The sequence below is a fragment of the Drosophila bipectinata genome, chromosome 4 (genome assembly GCF_030179905.1).
Source record: "Drosophila bipectinata strain 14024-0381.07 chromosome 4, DbipHiC1v2, whole genome shotgun sequence".
NCBI classification, from domain to species: Eukaryota; Metazoa; Arthropoda; class Insecta; order Diptera; family Drosophilidae; genus Drosophila; species Drosophila bipectinata.
The window spans coordinates 10,393,517-10,413,003 of record NC_091740.1 but is presented as its reverse complement, the minus strand read 5'-3'; the positions used below and the strand labels follow the sequence as shown (position 1 = coordinate 10,413,003).

Genomic DNA, 19,487 nt, shown 5'->3' with positions numbered 1-19,487 from the left:
TAGCCGCAGGAGACTACAACGCCAAACATACGAACTGGGAATCACGTCTAGTGACTCCCAAAGGAAGACAATTGTACAATGCAATTATAAATGTGAAAAAAAAACTGGACTACGTTTCCCCTGGAAGTCCCACATACTGGCCAACAGACTCACGAAAGCTCCCAGAACTTATTGATTTTGCAGTGACAAAAAAAATACCTCTCAATCTAATAAGTACCAAAGCAGTCTCGGACTTATCATCAGACCACTCGCCTGTGCTTCTAACGCTTATTCAAAGCCCAGAAATAACCGAACACCCCTTCAGCCTGACGACGACAAAAACGAACTGGCTAAAATACACAAAGTACGTGAGTGCCCACATAGAACTCGCCCCGGAATTTAACATGGAATCGGACATCGACTACACTTGGAGCGCCCTGGAAGAAGTACTCGTTGCGGCAGCTAAAATCTCTACTCCTCATAGGAAAGACCCAGATGTAAACCGAAACAAACACTTCAAATCTAATCAGCAAATCGAACAGCTCGTGCGAGAAAAGAGGCGCACGCGTCGTGATTGGCAAAACAGCAGATCACCAGCAGATCACAGAGCTTCAAAACAACGCCTTAAGTAAGCAACCCGATCACTCGACCAGGCTCTTCACCAACAGGAAGAAAATGCACAGCTGAGGTACATCCAGAATCTCTCGCCAACAAGCACAAAGTACCCCCGGTGGAGGGCCCACCCAAATCTTAGCGCCCCAATTGAAACGACCACCCCGATAAGAAACTCTTCGGGATGCTGGGCTCGCAGCGACGAAGACCGAGCTGAAACATTCGCCACACATCTCCAAAGTGTCTTCCAGCCAAACCCAGCCTCAATTTCATTCCTCTAAAATATTGTTTTGCCAAAAATAGCTCTCATGTCAAATAGCTCATAGCTCTCATTTGAACTCTCTAACTCTAAAAAACCAAAGTTATACCATTTCCGATCAATCAGTTAGATAGCACTATTGGATATAGTCGGCCGATTCCGGTCGTTCCGACTTATATACTGCGTGCAAAGGATAGAAGGGTGTGTGCAAAGTTTCAAGACGATAGCTTGAAAACTGAGAGACTAGTTCGCGTAGAAACAGACAGACAGACGGACAGACGGACATGCTCATATCAACTCAGGAGGTGATCCTGATCAAGAATATATATACTTTATAGGGTCGAAGATGTCTCCTTCATTGCGTTGCACACTTTTGACCAATATTATAATACCCTCTGAAAGGGTATAAAAATTACACTAAACATTATTTAAACATAAACATTAATCCGCTGTGCTGCTGCCTGACCCGACAGATAGTATTGTAATTTTGTCATATTTTTTAAAATTTTTTTCTGTAAAAAAAACTCGGGATAGGGCCGTGCCGACCACTGGACTAGAGCAATGGCTGCGTGGCTAGAGCAATAGCTACACAATCCAAATATAAGTTGAAAATGATTTTACGGTGGCTTATTAGGAGTTTTTCAACATCTTAGAAAGAGTTTTTCTTTAATCGTTTGCCGTCTCAAAGTTACCATATTATTACTTATTTCAGGACAAACATGAACGCGAGGAAGAAGAGCGGAAACGTCGAATTCAACTTTATGTATTTATATCAAGATGTATTTCATACCCCTTTAACGCGAAACAGCCCACAGATATGACAAAAAGGCAAACAAAAATTACAAAGCAGCAACTAGAAGTCATAACTCAACGATTTCAGGTAACACAAAAACTAATCTAAACAATAAATACTTAAACAAAGTGGATTAAAACTTTGTACAAGATAATAAAAAACGATAGTTTGGTGAAATTAAAACGTTAAACACTATAAAAAAAAACGATTGTCTGGTCGCTCAGTCTGTGGCAGAAATAGTTTCGTATTCGATAGCTCGAAAACGGATCGTTTGCGAGTCTTTAATGATATCTTCAGCTAAACGATTTTAATATCATACAATTTATATCAATACAACTCCTCAATTAATATTCACTATTCACACACTATTAACATTACAAATTATATGAAAATTGAATTTTTTTCTCGATTTTTATATTTAAATTTAACGTCACAGTCCAATTTAGTTTTTATGGTATGGTCTAAATTGGAGTATAAATATTTAGAATAAACAAGAAAGAAAATCAAAACTCGGAATCAAATAAAAATCGCAAACATCGGATATATTTAGCTGGCTGATCAACATGAGAATTTTATTATGAAACCAATTTATTAGAATACAAAATGTAAAAAAAAGTTTCCTGCTATCCTTCCTATCTTCAACAAAACAAAAGTATAGTATTTCCCATGAAAAAGTTATATGGCAACAATAAGATAAGACGGACAATTCTGGACGTTCCGACTTATACACGTGTAAAGAAGAAAAAGGGTGTGCGAAAAGTTCCACCTCGATAGCTTTAAAACTGAGTGACTTGTTCGCATAGAAACAGACACCCGGACATTCTCATACCAACTTCTCATATCAACTATATGAATATGCCATCGGTTTGCTCTTTGAAATAGTGGAATAATCCGATTTCATCACAGGTTACCATCGTTTGTTAGCCATGTCAAAGTGTTACCCATACTAAATGTGCATGCTTTTACCAAAGATTATGAAGTACATAGATGGGACATCAGGGCCCTAAACGGTCAACTTTTTTCGTCGAGCTTGTTGGTGAGGGGGGAACGCACATGCATACGATTTTATTTTTAGAACTCTTTTACATGTAAACGTCAACAAAAATGTGAACCTTTGTATGTATGTGCGACTGCTCGCACGACGGCGTAAAAATGTTTTGTATTTTAATTTTGGTCAAAAGTGTGCAACGCAGTGAAGGAGACATCTCCGACCCCATAAAGCCTATATATATTTGATCAGGATCACCTCCTGAGTTGATATGAGCATGTCCGTCTGTCTGTTTCTACGCAAACTAGTCTCTCAGTTTTAAAGCTATCGACAGCTATAAGATATATACGATTGGCCGATCGTTATGAAATTTTGTAGGTCGGATTAACTAACCGAAAATATAATCTGTACCAAGTTCTTGGCCCGTTATTATTTACGCTTTTTATAAACGACTTGCCCCCTGCTTTAACGAACTCTCTAGTTCTTATGTATGCAGATGATGTAAAGCTTTGTCTTCAGTACAAATCCATCTCTGCCCAATGCAGTCTTCAGTCTGACCTTGATATTTTTCAAAAATGGTGTTTAGCTAATGATCTATTACTTAATGGATCTAAATGCAAACATATGTCTTTTTATCGTTCTTGCCCTCTGCAAGCTACTTATTCTATTAATGGGATTGCCTCAGAGAAATTTACTGAGGTTAATGATCTCGGCATCCTATTAGACATAAAACTTAAATTTGCCGACCATATTTCTTTAATGGTTAATAAGGCTAAAGGAGTCCTTGGTTTTGTCAAAAAGTGGTCAAAAGAATTTAATGACCCCTATATAACCAAAACACTATTCATTTCTTTGGTCCGTCCTATACTGGAGTACGGTTCATGTGTCTGGAGTCCCCAATATGGAGTACATCAGGACCGCATATAATCCGTACAAAAGAATTGCCTAACTTTTTCACGTAGAGGTCTAAACTGGGATGCAAATCTTCAACTTCCATCTTATAATAGTAGACTCTTACTCATAAACTTACCTAGCTTAACAAATCGTAGGACAATGCTCGGTGTAGTTTTTCTGCATAACCTTATTAACGGGGATGTAGATAGCCAGCATTTACTATCACGCTTAAATTTTAACATTCCTAATAGAAGGACTCGAAACTTTAGTCCTCTGTTCCTTAGCCGTTGTAGTTCGACATATGCACTGCATGACCCTTTTAGGGTATTATGTTCGAACTACAATGGTCTCTACTCTATTATATCTCATTCCTGTCCCTCTAATTTAAAATATAGAATTTTAAATTTCCTTACTAACTCCTCTTAGCTTAGCTTAGCAACTAACAACACGTGATCACAACAACCACAAGCAGGGGTTCGCCCCGACAACACCAATATGGTACCGCCAGACAAAAATAAACTTAAAAATAACTTAAAAAAACTAAACTTAAAAAATATATCCCTAGAAACTGCAAATCCGTTCATTATAAAAAAAAATGAGTTGATTACATCTGTGGAGGTGAATTTGAAAAATGCAAACTAACAAGAGCAGGAACACTACTAGTGAAAACAAAAAACACCCAACAAGCCGACACTTTTTTTAGTACTTTTTAAAGTTAAATAAATTGGTGAAATAGACGTAGAAGCGAAAGAACACAAGAGCCTAAACGAGACCAAGGGTGTAATATATTGTAATGTGCTCAGAAATATATCTGAAGAAGAAATTCTATTGGAGCTAAGATCCCAAAAAGTTTCTGAAGTCTACAAATGGACAAAATTGGTTGACCAAAAACGATTACACTAACTTTTGCCTCAACCAATCTCCCAGAAAAGGTAATGATCGGCTACGAAGTCGTGTTCACTCGCCCATACATACCACGCCCAATGCAATGCAGAAAATGTCTTCGTTTCAACCACCCTCAAACATACTGCAAACAAGATAGCCCTACATGCAAAAACTGCTCAGAAACCACACACACAAACGATAATATTGAATGTAGACTGGCACCGAAATGCATTAACTGCAAAAACAACCACTCCTCCATGGACAAAAAGTGCCCATTTTTCATTATGGAACAGGAGCTTATAGCCATCAGGATCACCGAAAAGGTAGACCACAAAACCGCCCGTTCTATATACTATACACGCCACAACCCAACCCAAGAAACATCTTACTCCGAAACCCTCAAAAACTCAACACCAACATTAAGCCCCCCTAAAGCAAAAGAACCCCAAATCGAAAACAAAGAAGAAAACAACTGTAACTCAAGAACAATAGAAAATGCACTTAAAGATTTAGACAAAAAACTCGAACAGGCTAAAGCAAAAAATGAAAAATGATGAAGAAATGAACTCCCTGACTGATCACAACTCACAAATCCCCTCGATATCGACAAGCGACCGCGTACTCAGAAGCAAAACCAAAGATACAGCTGCCCTAACTAAAACACTCAAAGCTAAAGACCAAAAACCTAACTCTTACAACCCGAACGCTATAAAACAAACACAAAAATATCTTTAAATTATGTCTTTAAAAATATTGCAATGGAAAATAAAGGGTTATGTAAATGACTTCAACCAACTACTACTACTCACCAAAATACACACTCCACACATTATCTCACTACAAGAAACAAACATTCAACACTCTCACAACCTACCGACACCAATAAACAACAATATATTAACAAATATTCCATCTAACAGATTTGGAGGAGTAGCCCAGCTAATCCACAAATCAATTCAGCACACACAAATCAACATTAATGAAGACATGAAGGCAATAGCAGCAGAAATAAAATCCAAACAAAAATTTAAAATTTACTCCATTTACATCTCACCCAACAAATCTTTTTCACGAAATAATCTAAACAACAACGTACTGAACATCAACAACGAATAAGTCATGATAACAGGAGATTTTAATAGCTGGCATCAAAACTGGGGGCCCCCACAATCGAACACAAGAGGCAAAATAATAGCAAAATTTATCGAACAACTTACCCTTTTAAACAATAAATCACCAACACACTTTACTACACACAACACTTTCACCCACATAGACTTCTTCACCCACTTCTGTTCTCCTTCACCCACACCGCTCACAACCTGGAACCCGATAGATGACCTTTATGGAAGTGATCATTTCCCAATCCTCATTACACTCTTTCCGATCGACACCATTATCAACAAAAGAAAACCAATTTTTAAAACAAATGAAGCAAACTGGATAAAATTTGCCATACACACACACAACACTAACAACCTATACCCTTCATCATCCAACATAAATAACGAAGCAGCACTAATTAACAAAATAATTATACAAAGCGCACACCATACAATACCACAGACATTACTAAACAGACACTCACGCACAGTTCCTTGGTGGAATAAAAAGTTAGCAGACCTACACATAATAAAGAAACAAACATGAAAAGCACTAAAAAGACACACAACCCAAGAAACGATCATAGCATACAGGAAAGCAAACGCACTCTTGAAGAGAGAAATCAAAATTATTAATAAAAAAAAGATTCCACAACCATATTCACATCCTCCATTCAAACAAACACTCCTACAACTAAAATCCGGAACAACATACGGCGATTTTGCGGTCTTAACCCTGTAAAGCAAATACATTGCATAAAAATCAACAACAACAAATCTACCAATGACAAAAACAAAATAACCACCCTTCTCGCAGAACACTGGTTCAATCTCTCCAAAGACACAAACTTCAGTCAGGAATTTACGTCACATAAATACAAAACAATAGTCCTCAATCATACACCATCCACCTCAGCCACAGAAATAGACAAACCCATATCCAAAATCGAACTAACTATTGCTCTCCAATCTCTCAAAGGCACAACACCAGAAATAAACCGAATATCATACCCGATGTTAAAAAGCAGCTCAAAAACAGTTCAAAACAGAATACTTTCCCACTTCAACCAGATCTTCAATAATCACATACCTCAGTCATATAAAACCACCCTGATTATAACCATACTAAAGCCCGAAAAAGATAAGACTGATATCGCCTCCTACCGACCCATCTCACTCAATTGCTGTGAAAACACTGGACAAAATAATAGCTAACAGATTGTGGTGGTTCCTAACCAAAAAATTAGCAGAATAGACCAAATTAAATAATTGGTCTAATTGGACCATAATTGGTCTTAAATAATTGGTCCTAACACACAAACGCCTCCTTGATGCCAACACCACACCACGCAGCTGCCCTCTTTGCCAATCGCCGACTCCCGTAAATATGGAACACATCCTAGAGTCATGCTCAGAAATTACGCAGCTCAAGCAACACACAATTAAAAACCGTACAGCCATTGACTACCTTAAATATCCCACAACAGAAAACATAATAACAATACTAGAATTTTTAAAAAAATCCAATTTATATAATATAATCTAATATAATATAATATAATATATCTAATATCAAAATGAAAAATAACTAGATATATCCTAAACTTCCTAACTGTCTCACGAATATTATGTACATACTCTATAAAATTGCGTAGTCGAAGGCCTCGTAGCTAGCACTACAACCTAAATGTTAGTATTAGTTTTGTAAGCTTTACTATGATCTTTAAATAAAATGATAAATAAAATAATAAAAATTTAAACAATCGCCCGCTAATGAAATCGAACCCAGGACCCCAAGAATAAGGAGCGTGCACTATCCATCTAGGCTACCCTCGAAATTGATCTGATACTTAAAATTGGTGTTAAAGGAAGCGCTAGAATCCATACCAAAAATAAAGCTTAAAAGGATGGATAGTAGAAGATATTTCTGATCTCTTTGCTCTCACACTGGTTCGATTTGAACGTTTCAAACTTTCATCGTTCCAAAGATGTTACGATCTAAAAATAGAATTCTCTCTTTCCCTCTCTCATCTGCCTGCCGTTTGTCGTGGAACCCGCTCTCAAATGTTTTCATTTTTACAGCGGGTTCCATGACTCGGCCTGTCAATATGCCGCAGAACCCGCACTTATAAATATTTTTACAGCGGGTTCCACTACAAACTGAGGCGATTTTAAGGTGATTTTAAAATTTTTTATTTTTTTATAATCTTTACTTTTACCTATTTTGGTAGTTTCAAATTTATCTTCGTTAAACCGTTAATTCGTTTATTAACATATCTTAAATTCCATCACAATCACCCGAACCGCTGTTAAATGTCATACGATAGTAACTCGTATTATAATAAAATGAAGAAAAAAACCGACGACGTAAAATTATGGTGTCGAACTCGCAAGCCACGCCCAAAATATCTAATATCCATTGATACCTAAATGCAATGTAGGTGCAATGGAAAATGTGCAATGTATATACAACTTACACTTACAGAGGGTATTATAATTTTGGTTAAAAGTGCAACGCAATAAAGAACACATCTCCGAACCTATAAAGTATATATATTCTTGATCAGAATCGCATCATGGGTTGTGTAAGCATGTGCTTCTGCCGTTTCTACGTGAACTAGTCTCAAAATCTTAAAGCTATCGAATTGAAACTTTGCACACAGAATAAATACCCTTCTTTCCTTTACAAGCAGTATATAATTCGGAACGGACGGAATCGGCAGACTATATCCAATAGCTGCCATTTAACTGATTGATCGGGAATGGTATAACTTAGGTGTTTTAAAACTTCAAGAGTTCAAATTTTACATGAGAGCTAAAATAATACGACATGCTAAATTTCATAAGGATCTGCTGACCATATCCTATAGCTGTCATATAACTGATTGATCGGATCGGTAAAACGTTGGTGTTTCATAAGTTAGAATCATGGCACTTTCTATAAAAATGTAAATAATTGATCAGAATTGCCGTACCTTTCGTTTATTTTAATACCCAGAGTCTTTGATTTTCCAGCTTCAAGGTTTTTGGATGGACCGAGTGGCCCGCCGCCGTCTCCAGCCGGTGACGCTCACGTGCAAACCGGCGGCACTCAAAAGATTCGTGCTTGACATCCTCGACAACAGAGCTTTTGCATTTCGACAACCATTCCTCATCGTGACCGAAACGCTTCAGATATTGTCGGATGCATCCATGCCCACTCAGGACCTGAGTTAGGTAAATGCAGTCTGTTGGCTCGCGTCCTTCCGGCTCTTGTCTTCACATGAGAAGTACCGGGAGTTTTTTACAGGTAGCCGCCCTATGGTCTTTTTCTCCGCTGCGGAAGCAACAGCCGCTTTTGTCCTTCCACCACCAGCGGGATACCACCTCCCTTTCCTTCATGTGGCAGACGGACCATCCAACCTTAACTTTGCTCATATCAGTGATGGCCTTGGCAAGGCTCGCGGGAAACTCATCTCCGCTTGGGAGTTCTTGCCTTAGTCATTGTCCACTCCGGCGCTCTCTGGGCGCAGATGAACTGTCGACCTCTTTGGTACAGACCTAAGCCTCACAGACGCCCAATGTGGGACAGAAGCTGCGAGGGGTTTCCTCCGGCTCTGGCTAGAACGCTAGCCAGCGATAATAGGTTCCGACATCCGCCGAAGATACCGGGTGGAGCGATAGTGCTTGCAGCGTATGGCGAATTTCATCCTTGCAGGAGCGATGTGAGTTATCCCGCTCCTGCTCGGTCGCCAGAACTTCTTTAATGAGTCAACCGCAACAGCGGAGGGGTTGGCAGTTGGTAAGCTCCATGACCCCGGCGGTGCCTGGTTGGTCAAAGGATCTAAAGTAGCAGCCCTGCGGGTCGTTCGGCTCAGATTTCTGTGGAGCTGTGGTCTTTGGCGTCATGCCATATGAAGGTAGCAGACTTCTTGCCCATTCTACGTTTTTCAGCCACTCTTCGGTGCTTTTGGTCGTCTTAGCTCGCTCGTGGCTTTTAGGTATTTTCCCTGCGGTCCTCTTATCTGTGTAGGTACATTTTTAATGGCTGTTATCTCTAGCTGCTAGAGGATGGCCTTCCTTAGGCGCACCTGAATGTGCCATCATGGTGCTTTGGCCAGGTGACGACACAATGGTAACGGTTTTAAGAAGGTTTCCACCAGGCACCCCCAATTTGGGGCGGGACCATGCCGGACCCAGCTTAACGTTTTTGGCTTGGCAGGTGGGCTCACCCGCCACCGAACTCACTCATCGATGTCTTGGGTTTTAAGTTGGGTTTTTTGAAGTTCCCGATTTTTTTTTTTTTTATTGCTTGAGTTCTCCATGAGTGCTTCCACGAGTTGCTAAGAAAGAATGGTGCACCCGGACGAACATCAGTGACGCGCGGGTAAAGCTTCTTATAACAGAGGTCGTCAGTTACCCTGAACCCTCCGTTAGAGACTGGGCAGAATTTATGTTCCGGGCCCCCAGCCCAAATGACTCTGGTCACGGGTCGATCAGCATCCTTGGAGTCATCTCACAAACTCTTCGGATCCATAGCTCAGCTCCAAATTCGACCAAATTTTCAATCCATTACACAATGGAACAGTGACTTGAAACTTTTAACGTAACATAGTAGCACAAAACCGTGTTTAAAATATTTGTAAAACCCTCAAAATCTTGATTTATTTAAAAACCCCATGTTTCGGAACTTTTTAAAAGTTACTAAATGCCAAAATTCAATTTTTAAAAGTTAAAATAAGTAAAAATTTTTGATAATATTTATTTTGGGCTTTATCAGCCTAATAAAAAAAACGAAATAAAAAAATGTTTTTTCAATTATGAGTTATTAATTTGTGCCAACAACCCCTTTTCACTTTTCACCCCTTTACCATAGTTCACTGAAATGGGGCGCTGCGGACCGCTTCTCTAAGCTATTAATCTGATATGGGACTGACAACGATATGCTTCTTCAAATTTTACACTTATAAAAGAATCTAGGTTTTTTGCAGTTTTTTATACCCTTGCAAACGGTATTATAAAAAGACATTTCCGAACCTATAAAGTATATACATTCTTGCTCAGGATTACCTTCTGAGTTGATATGAGCATGTCCATCTGTCTGACTGTCTTTTTATACCCTTGCAGAGGGTATTATAATTTATTTATTATGATATTTTAAAGCTATCGACTTGAAACTTTGCCCACTTTGCACGCAGTATATAAATCGGAACTATATCCTATAGCTGCCATATATTTGCCATTTATACGACAATACGACACCAAATTTCATAAGTATCGGCCGACTATATTATAGCTTCCATCTAACCGCTATATAGCACAACTGGAAATGACCCGACTTTCGCGTTTTTTCAGATGGAAAGTTGGAACTTCGTACTTTGTGGTCAGTTGATCTAACCTACCAAGTTTGGCAATTGGCCGAATGTATCTTATAGTTGCCATATACCTGAACAATCGTGAATGGTGTTTGTTATTTGATAAAAATAGCAACTTTGGTGTTCTTGAAGGTAGAAGTTAGGAACTTTTTTTTAGATTTTGTATTGTAATAAATTGGTTAAATTATGATTTGCTCAAAAGGGTCCGCCAACTATATCCGATGTTAGCGATATATACCCGGTTTTAACTGCAAGAGTATATCAACTTCAGTTTAGCCCGAAGCTATCCTTTGTTGTTTAAATTCCCATTTAAAAAATTCTTGAATATAACATTTTATTTTTAATTAAAAATTTCGTAAGGATCGGCCGACTATATCCTATAGCTGTCATGTAAGTGAAAAATCGGAAATGACCCAACTTTCTTGTTTTTGATGATGGAAAGTTGGAACTTTATACAGATTATATTTTTGGATAATTGATCCATCCTACCAAATTTTAAAGGATCGACCGACTATATTCTATAGCTGCCATATAACTGAACGATCGGAAATGGTGTTTGGTAAAAATACCAACTTTGGTATTTTTGAAGATAGAAGCTTGGGACTTTGTTTTAGCTTTATTTTAATAAATTTGTTATATTATGATATTCTTATGAGAATCGACCAACTATATCCGATGTTTGCGATATATTTCAGGTTTTAACTGCAAGGGTATATAAACTTCGGCTCCGCCCGAAGTTCGCTTTTCTTTCTTGTTTGCTCATGAAATAGGCTGTCAGGTCTGGACTGGTATGAGGTCTCTCGTAGCAACAATGCTAGATGACAGCTAAAACTTATAAAGAGTAGCGTGTAATAACCTTCGTGTCGCTGCTACGCTCACAAGCAAGGTTGCCGATCACTTATAAATACATACATTTCTAACAGCGTCGTTTGATGTATTTCGCTGTACACATTTTTTTCGGCACGTCACAAAACCGCACGTTTGCTAAAACCGGAATCGTTCTAAGCGAAGTCCCTTTCTTACAAGTTTGTATGTGGTGCAACCAAACCATGGAGTTTTCGTCGCAATAACCGGACGGACGCTATAGCGGAGTCGTTATAGCCGCAGCCGTTAAATATACTGTATTCAAATTTTGGATATTTAAGTTTTAATATATTAACAATACACCACTATCATATCTTACATACCAAAAATGGAATTTTTGATGTCAAGTATTAAAATACCAACGATTTAAGTCAGCTGTTGGGAAATGACGTTTCGTGTTTGCATTTGATTTCATTTTGTAGTGTGTTTGCAAATTATTATTTCTTGTACGTCGAAGCACAAATCAATAAAAATTAAAATGGATAGACATGCTGGATAGTCTTGAACTATTTGTTGATACTATATATTTTTGGCGTTCGTGTATTTCTAACAATTTTTAATAATAGAAGGTGGTGTCCGTACAAGGCTTTCGTGATAAAAATTCAACTTTGGGAAAAGTTTTAAAAAATGTTTAGATTTGTTCAGTGAGTGTTTATATCCATGCTCTAGAGCTGTGGTGGCCAAACTCTCATTTTACATAGCACGCGTGTGTAGGGTAGAAAATTCTGCCGCAGAGCTGCCGGCTCACTGACAGTGTGGGCACTCTCAAATTTTTTTTAGAAGCTCTCTCATTTGCTCTCATTTTGATTCATTTGACAGCCCAAACTAAAATTTAAAATGTTTCCACTGAGAAAAATTTTCTTAGAAATTGGGTTGGAAAGAGTTTTCTCCATGGAAAATATAGATAGAGAAGCGTAGCTTTTCATTTTTTTAAGAACTCTTGCTAGCAAAGCTATCTTTAAAACAAAATACACTATTTAAGTGCCCATTCCAACTTTTGCTTTAACGAAAAATTAAATAAAAAACTAAGTTTTTTTCGCTTAGTGACTGCTTTGCACTCAATTTTTTTCTCTGCTACGCATACACTCAAATTTTTAACATGTGTGCGTTTTGCCCCCCACTGTTCTAGAGCCATAAATTCTTAATTCAGAAGATATAGGCTCAATTGCGCCGTCTCGAGCCTTTTTTTTGATATATCATTTTCTAGGAAGGAAGGTTACACTCAAAATTGCGGTGCTGCTAGAAGTGTGGGGCACGCCTTTGTTGCTTAAAAAACTTTTCATGTCATGTATAACACTAGAAAGAAACCCCATACAAATAGATATTTGATGCCGGCAAGATGCCGCGTTTGCAAGTTTTTAACTAATGCAGAAACAGACAGAGCGAACAAAAACAGAGCGAACTCCCTGCGATTTTCCGCAAATAAAAAGTACGACCACGCCACTTTTTTTACAAAATGCATAAAACTACCATTATTTTCATAAAAAACCACAACAATTTTTTCTAATTTATACCATAAAAAAAAAATCGATTAAAAAAGGCGGAACCACGCCCATTTTTGTAAAATATCTTCATTTCTTTGTTATTCACTTAATTTAAAAAACTGAATACAAAAAATTTTGGTTTGTTTTTAAGCTATTTATTAATGCCACAAAAACGGCAATTCCCCACTGCGCAATAGAGTTGCATACGAATGCTAGCGACAATGTCAAAATATATACTAAAATTTGTAGAAAGCTGTGAGACATGAAAATTACAGGGACCGTAAATAAAGATTACACAGTGCGACAAAAAAAGAAAAGTTGGAGGAACTTTTGAAGAGACCTAGTAGGAATTGTTCATTAGGTCGAGTATAGTATAAAACCATGTTTGAAATTTTTCCTACACCCTCAAATCTTGATTTATTGCGAAAAAACGGTTTTTCGAAAGTGTTTTGCTCTTAAAAATTCCTGAACGCGTAATTTTAGGCCGATTTTCAATTTTTTTATGTTTTTCAATAGTTAAATGTTGTAGCTTTTGAAAAAAAAATACATCTTCAATTTATTTAAACAGAAAGGACACAAATTTTACAAAAGAAACTGACTTTTTTGAATTTTTGTCACGTTTGTCGAACTTTGACGCCATTTTTTCGGTACAACTTCCAAAAAATGGTATCATTCTTAACACATATTAATATTGTCTCATTAATCCTGAATAAAACAAGACCAATTTCATTTCGAAATTATGGAAATTGTTGAAGTTATTACGCTTTTCCCAAAACAAGTCAATTCAAATTCGAGCGCACCGTAACAGTATGTAAGTACCAGTATGTAAGTTAACAGAAAGATAGAAACTCAATGGAAGATTATTCTTGTCAGTCTTATTTTTATTGATTTCATAGCTTTTATCAATGTTTAAAAATGCTAAAAATGAAAAAATAAAAGCTATGAAATCAATAAAAATAAGACTGACAAGAATAATCTTCCATTGAGTTTCTATCTTTCTGTTAACTTACATACTGGTACTTACATACTGTTACGGTGCGCTCGAATTTGAATTGACTTGTTTTGGGAAAAGCGTAATAACTTCAACAATTTTCATAATTTCGAAATGAAATTGGTCTTGTTTTATTCAGGATTAATGAGACAATATTAATATGTGTTAAGAATGATACCATTTTTTGGAAGTTGTACCGAAAAAATGGCGTCAAAGTTCGACAAACGTGACAAAAATTCAAAAAAGTCAGTTTCTTTTGTAAAATTTGTGTCCTTTCTGTTTAAATAAATTGAAGATGTATTTTTTTTTCAAAAGCTACAACATTTAACTATTGAAAAACATAAAAAAATTGAAAATCGGCCTAAAATTGCGCGTTCAGGAATTTTTAAGAGCAAAACACTTTCGAAAAACCGTTTTTTCGCAATAAATCAAGATTTGAGGGTGTAGGAAAAATTTCAAACATGGTTTTATACTATACTCGACCTAATGAACAATTCCTACTAGGTCTCTTCAAAAGTTCCAAACCACTGTCGCACTGTGTTATTGTCGCTGTTTTTAAATGCATAAATCGATCACTTCCAATCAACATAGAACAAGCTTGACTAGCACGTTTTTATGCTTTAAGGATACACTATGAATATCGTTGATGATTTTTAATTTTTAATTGTTATATTTCTTCTACTATTGTTAAACATTATTTTTGATCGAAAAAAATAAAAATCACAAATAATCATTAAGCTTGAACAAAAAAAATAAAACTCAAAAATAATGATTATTTGTGATTTTTATTTTTTTCGATCAAAAATAATTATTAGTCTTGATTTAAAAAATAAAAAATCGATAAGTAATCATTACAAAGTAATTTTTAAAATATTACCTATATTGATTACGGTCCCTGGTAAATTATCTGTGTAACACTTAAATTGACAGTGTCAGGAAAATGCAATCGAGTCTTCGTTGCTTTTGTGGCTCATAACCGCCACTTACAACAGTCCTTAACAAGACACCACTCTAAAGCTCGGGACGAATAGAAGTAACGAGTGAAAAAAAGAGAGACCAGATCCAGCAACACAATGAAGCCACACAGGACCTCAGTTCGCAAACTGAGTTCCCATTATACCAGAACTGGTATATCCTAGCACGACCTATGGTCACACCAATACAATAATGGGGCGGTAAAAAGGATGAAAATAATTGTTGTCTTCACCAAATTTCTCTATCTATACCACACATATAATTTGGACACGGTAATTCTAGGGGATCAGGGCAGATTCTTTACGAGTAGCAAGCTTCGAAAGTTTTGGCAGGAGGCATTGTGCGAAATACAATTGGCAATAAATTGAACTATTAAACAGGGTAACAAAGCATAGTGCCTTGGAGTTGATTGGCAAAGAAGTTAGGCCTATGCTCACTGTAAACGAGGAAGTGAGAGTAGTTTGAAATAGGGCTAGAAAAGAAGCTTAGGAAAATATGAGTAAGAACGCTCAGTATGATAAAGTTTTCTACGAGCCTTTCGATCACCTCTTTCGTGGTTTGCCCTAGTGGCTTTATTAGGGACTGAAGGTCCAACATGTATTCTTTGAATGGCTCTCCTCGTTGCTACTTCCGCTGGCGGGCCTGATCCGCCTTCTTCTCGAAATATCCGTTCGGCAAGAAAACATTTTCAAAGCTTGGCTTGAATTTTGTCCTCGTCGGCCACTCCTCGTCGTTCATGGTGATCTTTGAGCCCTGCCCTGCATTAAATCTGGCATGGCCCTCGGGAACGTGTTTATTATACCCTTGCAGAGGATATTATAATTTTGGTCAAAAGTGTGCAACGCAGTGAAGGAGACATCTCCGACCCTATAAAGTATATATATTCTTGATCAGGATCACCTCCTGAGTTGATATGAGCATGTCCGTCTGTCCGTCTGTCCGTCTGTCTGTCTGTCTGTCCGTCTGTCTGTTTCTACGCAAACTAGTCTCTCAGTTTTAAAGCTATCGTCTTGAAACTTTGCACACACCCTTCTTTTCTTTGCACGCAGTATATAAGTCGGAACGGTCCGGATCGGCCGACTATATCCTATAGCTGCCATATAACTGATTGATCGGAAATGGTATAACTTTGGTGTTTTTGAAGTTAGAGAGTTCAAATTTTAGGTGAGAGCTATTTTTGGTAAAATAATACGACATGCCAAATTTCGTAGGGATCGGCCGACTATATCCTATAGCTGCCATATAACTGAACGATCGGAAATGACCCATCTTTGACCCAACTCGTGTTTTTGAAGATAGAAAGCTGGAACTTGGTACAGATTATATATTTGGTCAGTTAATCCGACCTACCAAATTTCATTAGGATCGGCCGACTATATCCTATAGCTGCCATATAACTGAACGATCGGAAATGGTACTTGGTAGAAATATCAACTTTCGTATTTTTGAAGATAGAAGTTTGGGGCTTTTTTTAGATTTTGTATTGTAATAAATTGGATTATATTTTCCTATTCCCATAAGGATCGGCCAACTATATCCGATGTTTGCGATATATATCCGGTTTTAACTGCAAGGGTATATAAACTTCGGCTCCGCCCGAAGTTAGCTTTCCTTTCTTGTTTCCATATGTTTTTGCGGACCATGTCACTCGCTGCAGGATCTGCAACGGGTCTCTTGTTCCGTCGAACCAAAACGACCAAATTTTCTTGACTGTGGCTACATGCTCCTTCCTACTCTTAGCTCTGGTACTGCCAAGCTCTCTATGAGCATTTCGGTCTCGCTGATCGCTCTCTGTCTCGGGGTGCACCTTTACATGAACTCCTCCCAGATACCCGAGCTTCAATGCAAGCACTTCGTCGTCATTGGTCTCGTCGACTCATTCGCCTTCAGGAATCTCATGGTTTCCGTGGTTCCGTCTGCTGGTAGGCCGAGTTTTTTGCATACTTCGCTCAACTCCTCCGTTCTAAGCGTCTAGATCCAGTACTTTCTCCCCATTTTTATGCTGTGTTACTTCTAGACTCAACGTACTTTGGGCGCCAGGGTTAAGCCTTTCCTGTTGCTGATGTTCCTCTTGCTGCGTTGCCATTAGTTCCCCTAAATGTCGCCCTTTCGCTGGCCGCACGCATGCCTTCCTACTTTTTGGAACACAGTCTGCGACTGGTCTTCACCCACCTGCGCGCATACGCGGTACAGGATTCGTGATAGGTCAACGACTGGGCGTCCCGCCTCCGCTACACCAAGGAAACACCGCGCATACGTGCTAGAGAGTCCGTCGGTAAGGACGGACGGTAAGGTCAGACTCCTTGGGCTGCTCTCCTCCGTGCCTCCTCGCCTCTCCCGGCCACGGACCTTTGCTGTTGCCATGCGGACTTCGAGGGCCCGCTACACTTGGCATCACCCCCATCCACTCCTTGCTTCTCCGTTAATGCTAACTCCGGCGCACTTTGTAAACACGCCTGCGCGGCCGCCCGAGAACTGTTACGTACTCTGCTTTCTCGCGGCTCGTTACGAACCCCCTCAACCCAACTTCCTTGTAAACTGAAATTGTTTTGGGATAGCGTACAGACCATCTTACGTAGGTCTACACGAACTAGTCTCTCAGTTCTAAAGCTATCGACTTGAAACTTTGCACACACTCTTCTTGCAGTATATAAGTCGGAACGACCCGGATCGGTCGACTATATCTTACAGCTGCCATATAACTGATTGATCGGAAATGGTATAACTTCGGTGTTTTTAGAGTTAGAGAGTTCAAATTTGACATGAAAGCTATTTTTGGCAAAACAATACGACGTGCCAAATTTCATAGGGATCGGCCGACTATATCCTATAGCTGCCATATAACTGAACTATCGGAAATGACCCAACTTTTGTGTTTTTGAAGATAGAAATTGAAAAATTTGAAAAATTCTCGCATCAAAGTATTGGTGATTTTTTGCATTGGTATGGAAGTTTTCTTTCCCGTATGCAGAGCTTGGCCACCCCTGCATTAGAGGGTTCCTTGGATCCCTGCTGCTTTTATGGTGACGTTCTCCACGTGCGCTCCGTAGGACAATCTGTTGTACAAAATTAACCCTAGGTAATTAATTGGCTCCTTGGACTTTATGGAGCATTTGACCATTTGGATAATAACATACCATACCTTTTTCCTGCTCGTGAAGAGCTGAGCTAAAAGGGAGGAGTTACGGAGGAAGGAGGAGTTGCACGATGTATATAAGTCGGAACGGCCGGCTATAGGAATAGCTGCCATATAACTAATTGATCGGAAATGGTATAACTATAATGGTATGCCATATGTCTGAAAGATCGGAAATGTCCCAACTCACTGTAGGGGTCAGTCACTGACACCCCCATCCACTTAAGCCGCTGGGGCTCCTTAGTCATGCCACGAATGCTCCTATTAAGCAGTGTCCCGTAATGGCCTTGACCGCCAGACTGCAGTCCTGCAGTTTCTGCAGATTTGGAGATTCCTCCATTTCCTTAGTGCTACGCGGTCAAAGTGATTGCTGCATTTTAGCCTAAACGTAGCTAAGGGAATGCCGACTAGTACTTTCTCCGGGAGGAGAGGATTGGTAGTACCTGCCCTTGCTAGTTCATCAGCGGCGCAGTTTCCCTCGTGGTCCCTATGCACTATAGGCCGGATGACCACTTTTTCTGGCGAAAATTAATAACTTCTAAACGAAACAAAATATTTGGGTTCTGTTTTTTGATTTGGGTTCTTAGTAAGCTAAGGAACATATTTTGAGAAAATAGGCGTGGCACCGCCACCTCTGGGCGGAACTAGATTTTATGTCTTCCAAAGTTATATAAAAGTAGATAACAAAAAAATATAACTTAAAAACAAACAATAATATTAAGGTCTGGTTTTTTTATTTTGGTTTTTCATAAGATTAGGTATTAAAAAAAAGGCGTGTCACCGACACTTTCTGGCAGGAACTATAAACATGTTTTCTACAAGTAATTATTATTAAAAAGGCCTGAAAGGTAAAATATAATCAAAACTGTTTCACATGCGCACCTAATCAATATCTTCTTCGGTCTCAAGTTCCATTTCCCTGAACTCGAGTGGATCGTCTTCAATATTTTACTGATAACGATCATCAGCGCTCCTTAAGGGAGTGTGGAGCAATTCTAATACTTCTTTTGGAAGAAGCTATCTGTTTTGTTGTTTGATACGGTTGGCTAGGTTTACCGATGATATTGTAGGGTCTGATATATATAATGATCTGTGGAATACGTCTTTTAAACTTTTGCTTCGACTGATTTTTCTCGCAAGCTTTTTCTCGGCTTCAAATACAGAACCAGC

At 38.5% G+C, this 19,487-nt stretch overlaps 1 protein-coding gene across 9 annotated transcripts in view; it reads left to right on the top strand.

The window, feature by feature from the left end:
- Cadps (calcium-dependent secretion activator 1) overlaps positions 1-19,487 on the top strand; it is a 404,419-nt gene that overhangs the window by 173,349 nt on the left and 211,583 nt on the right. For 8 of the 9 annotated variants that reach the window (XM_070282298.1, XM_070282296.1, XM_043213400.2 and 5 more), the window contains one exon: positions 1,563-1,730. The exons of the other annotated variant lie outside the window; for it this stretch is intronic. In XM_070282298.1, the coding sequence (XP_070138399.1) occupies positions 1,668-1,730 (63 nt within the window). In that variant the 5' untranslated portion in view covers positions 1,563-1,667. The remainder of the gene's footprint in view (positions 1-1,562; positions 1,731-19,487) is intronic. 9 annotated transcript variants of the gene reach the window in all.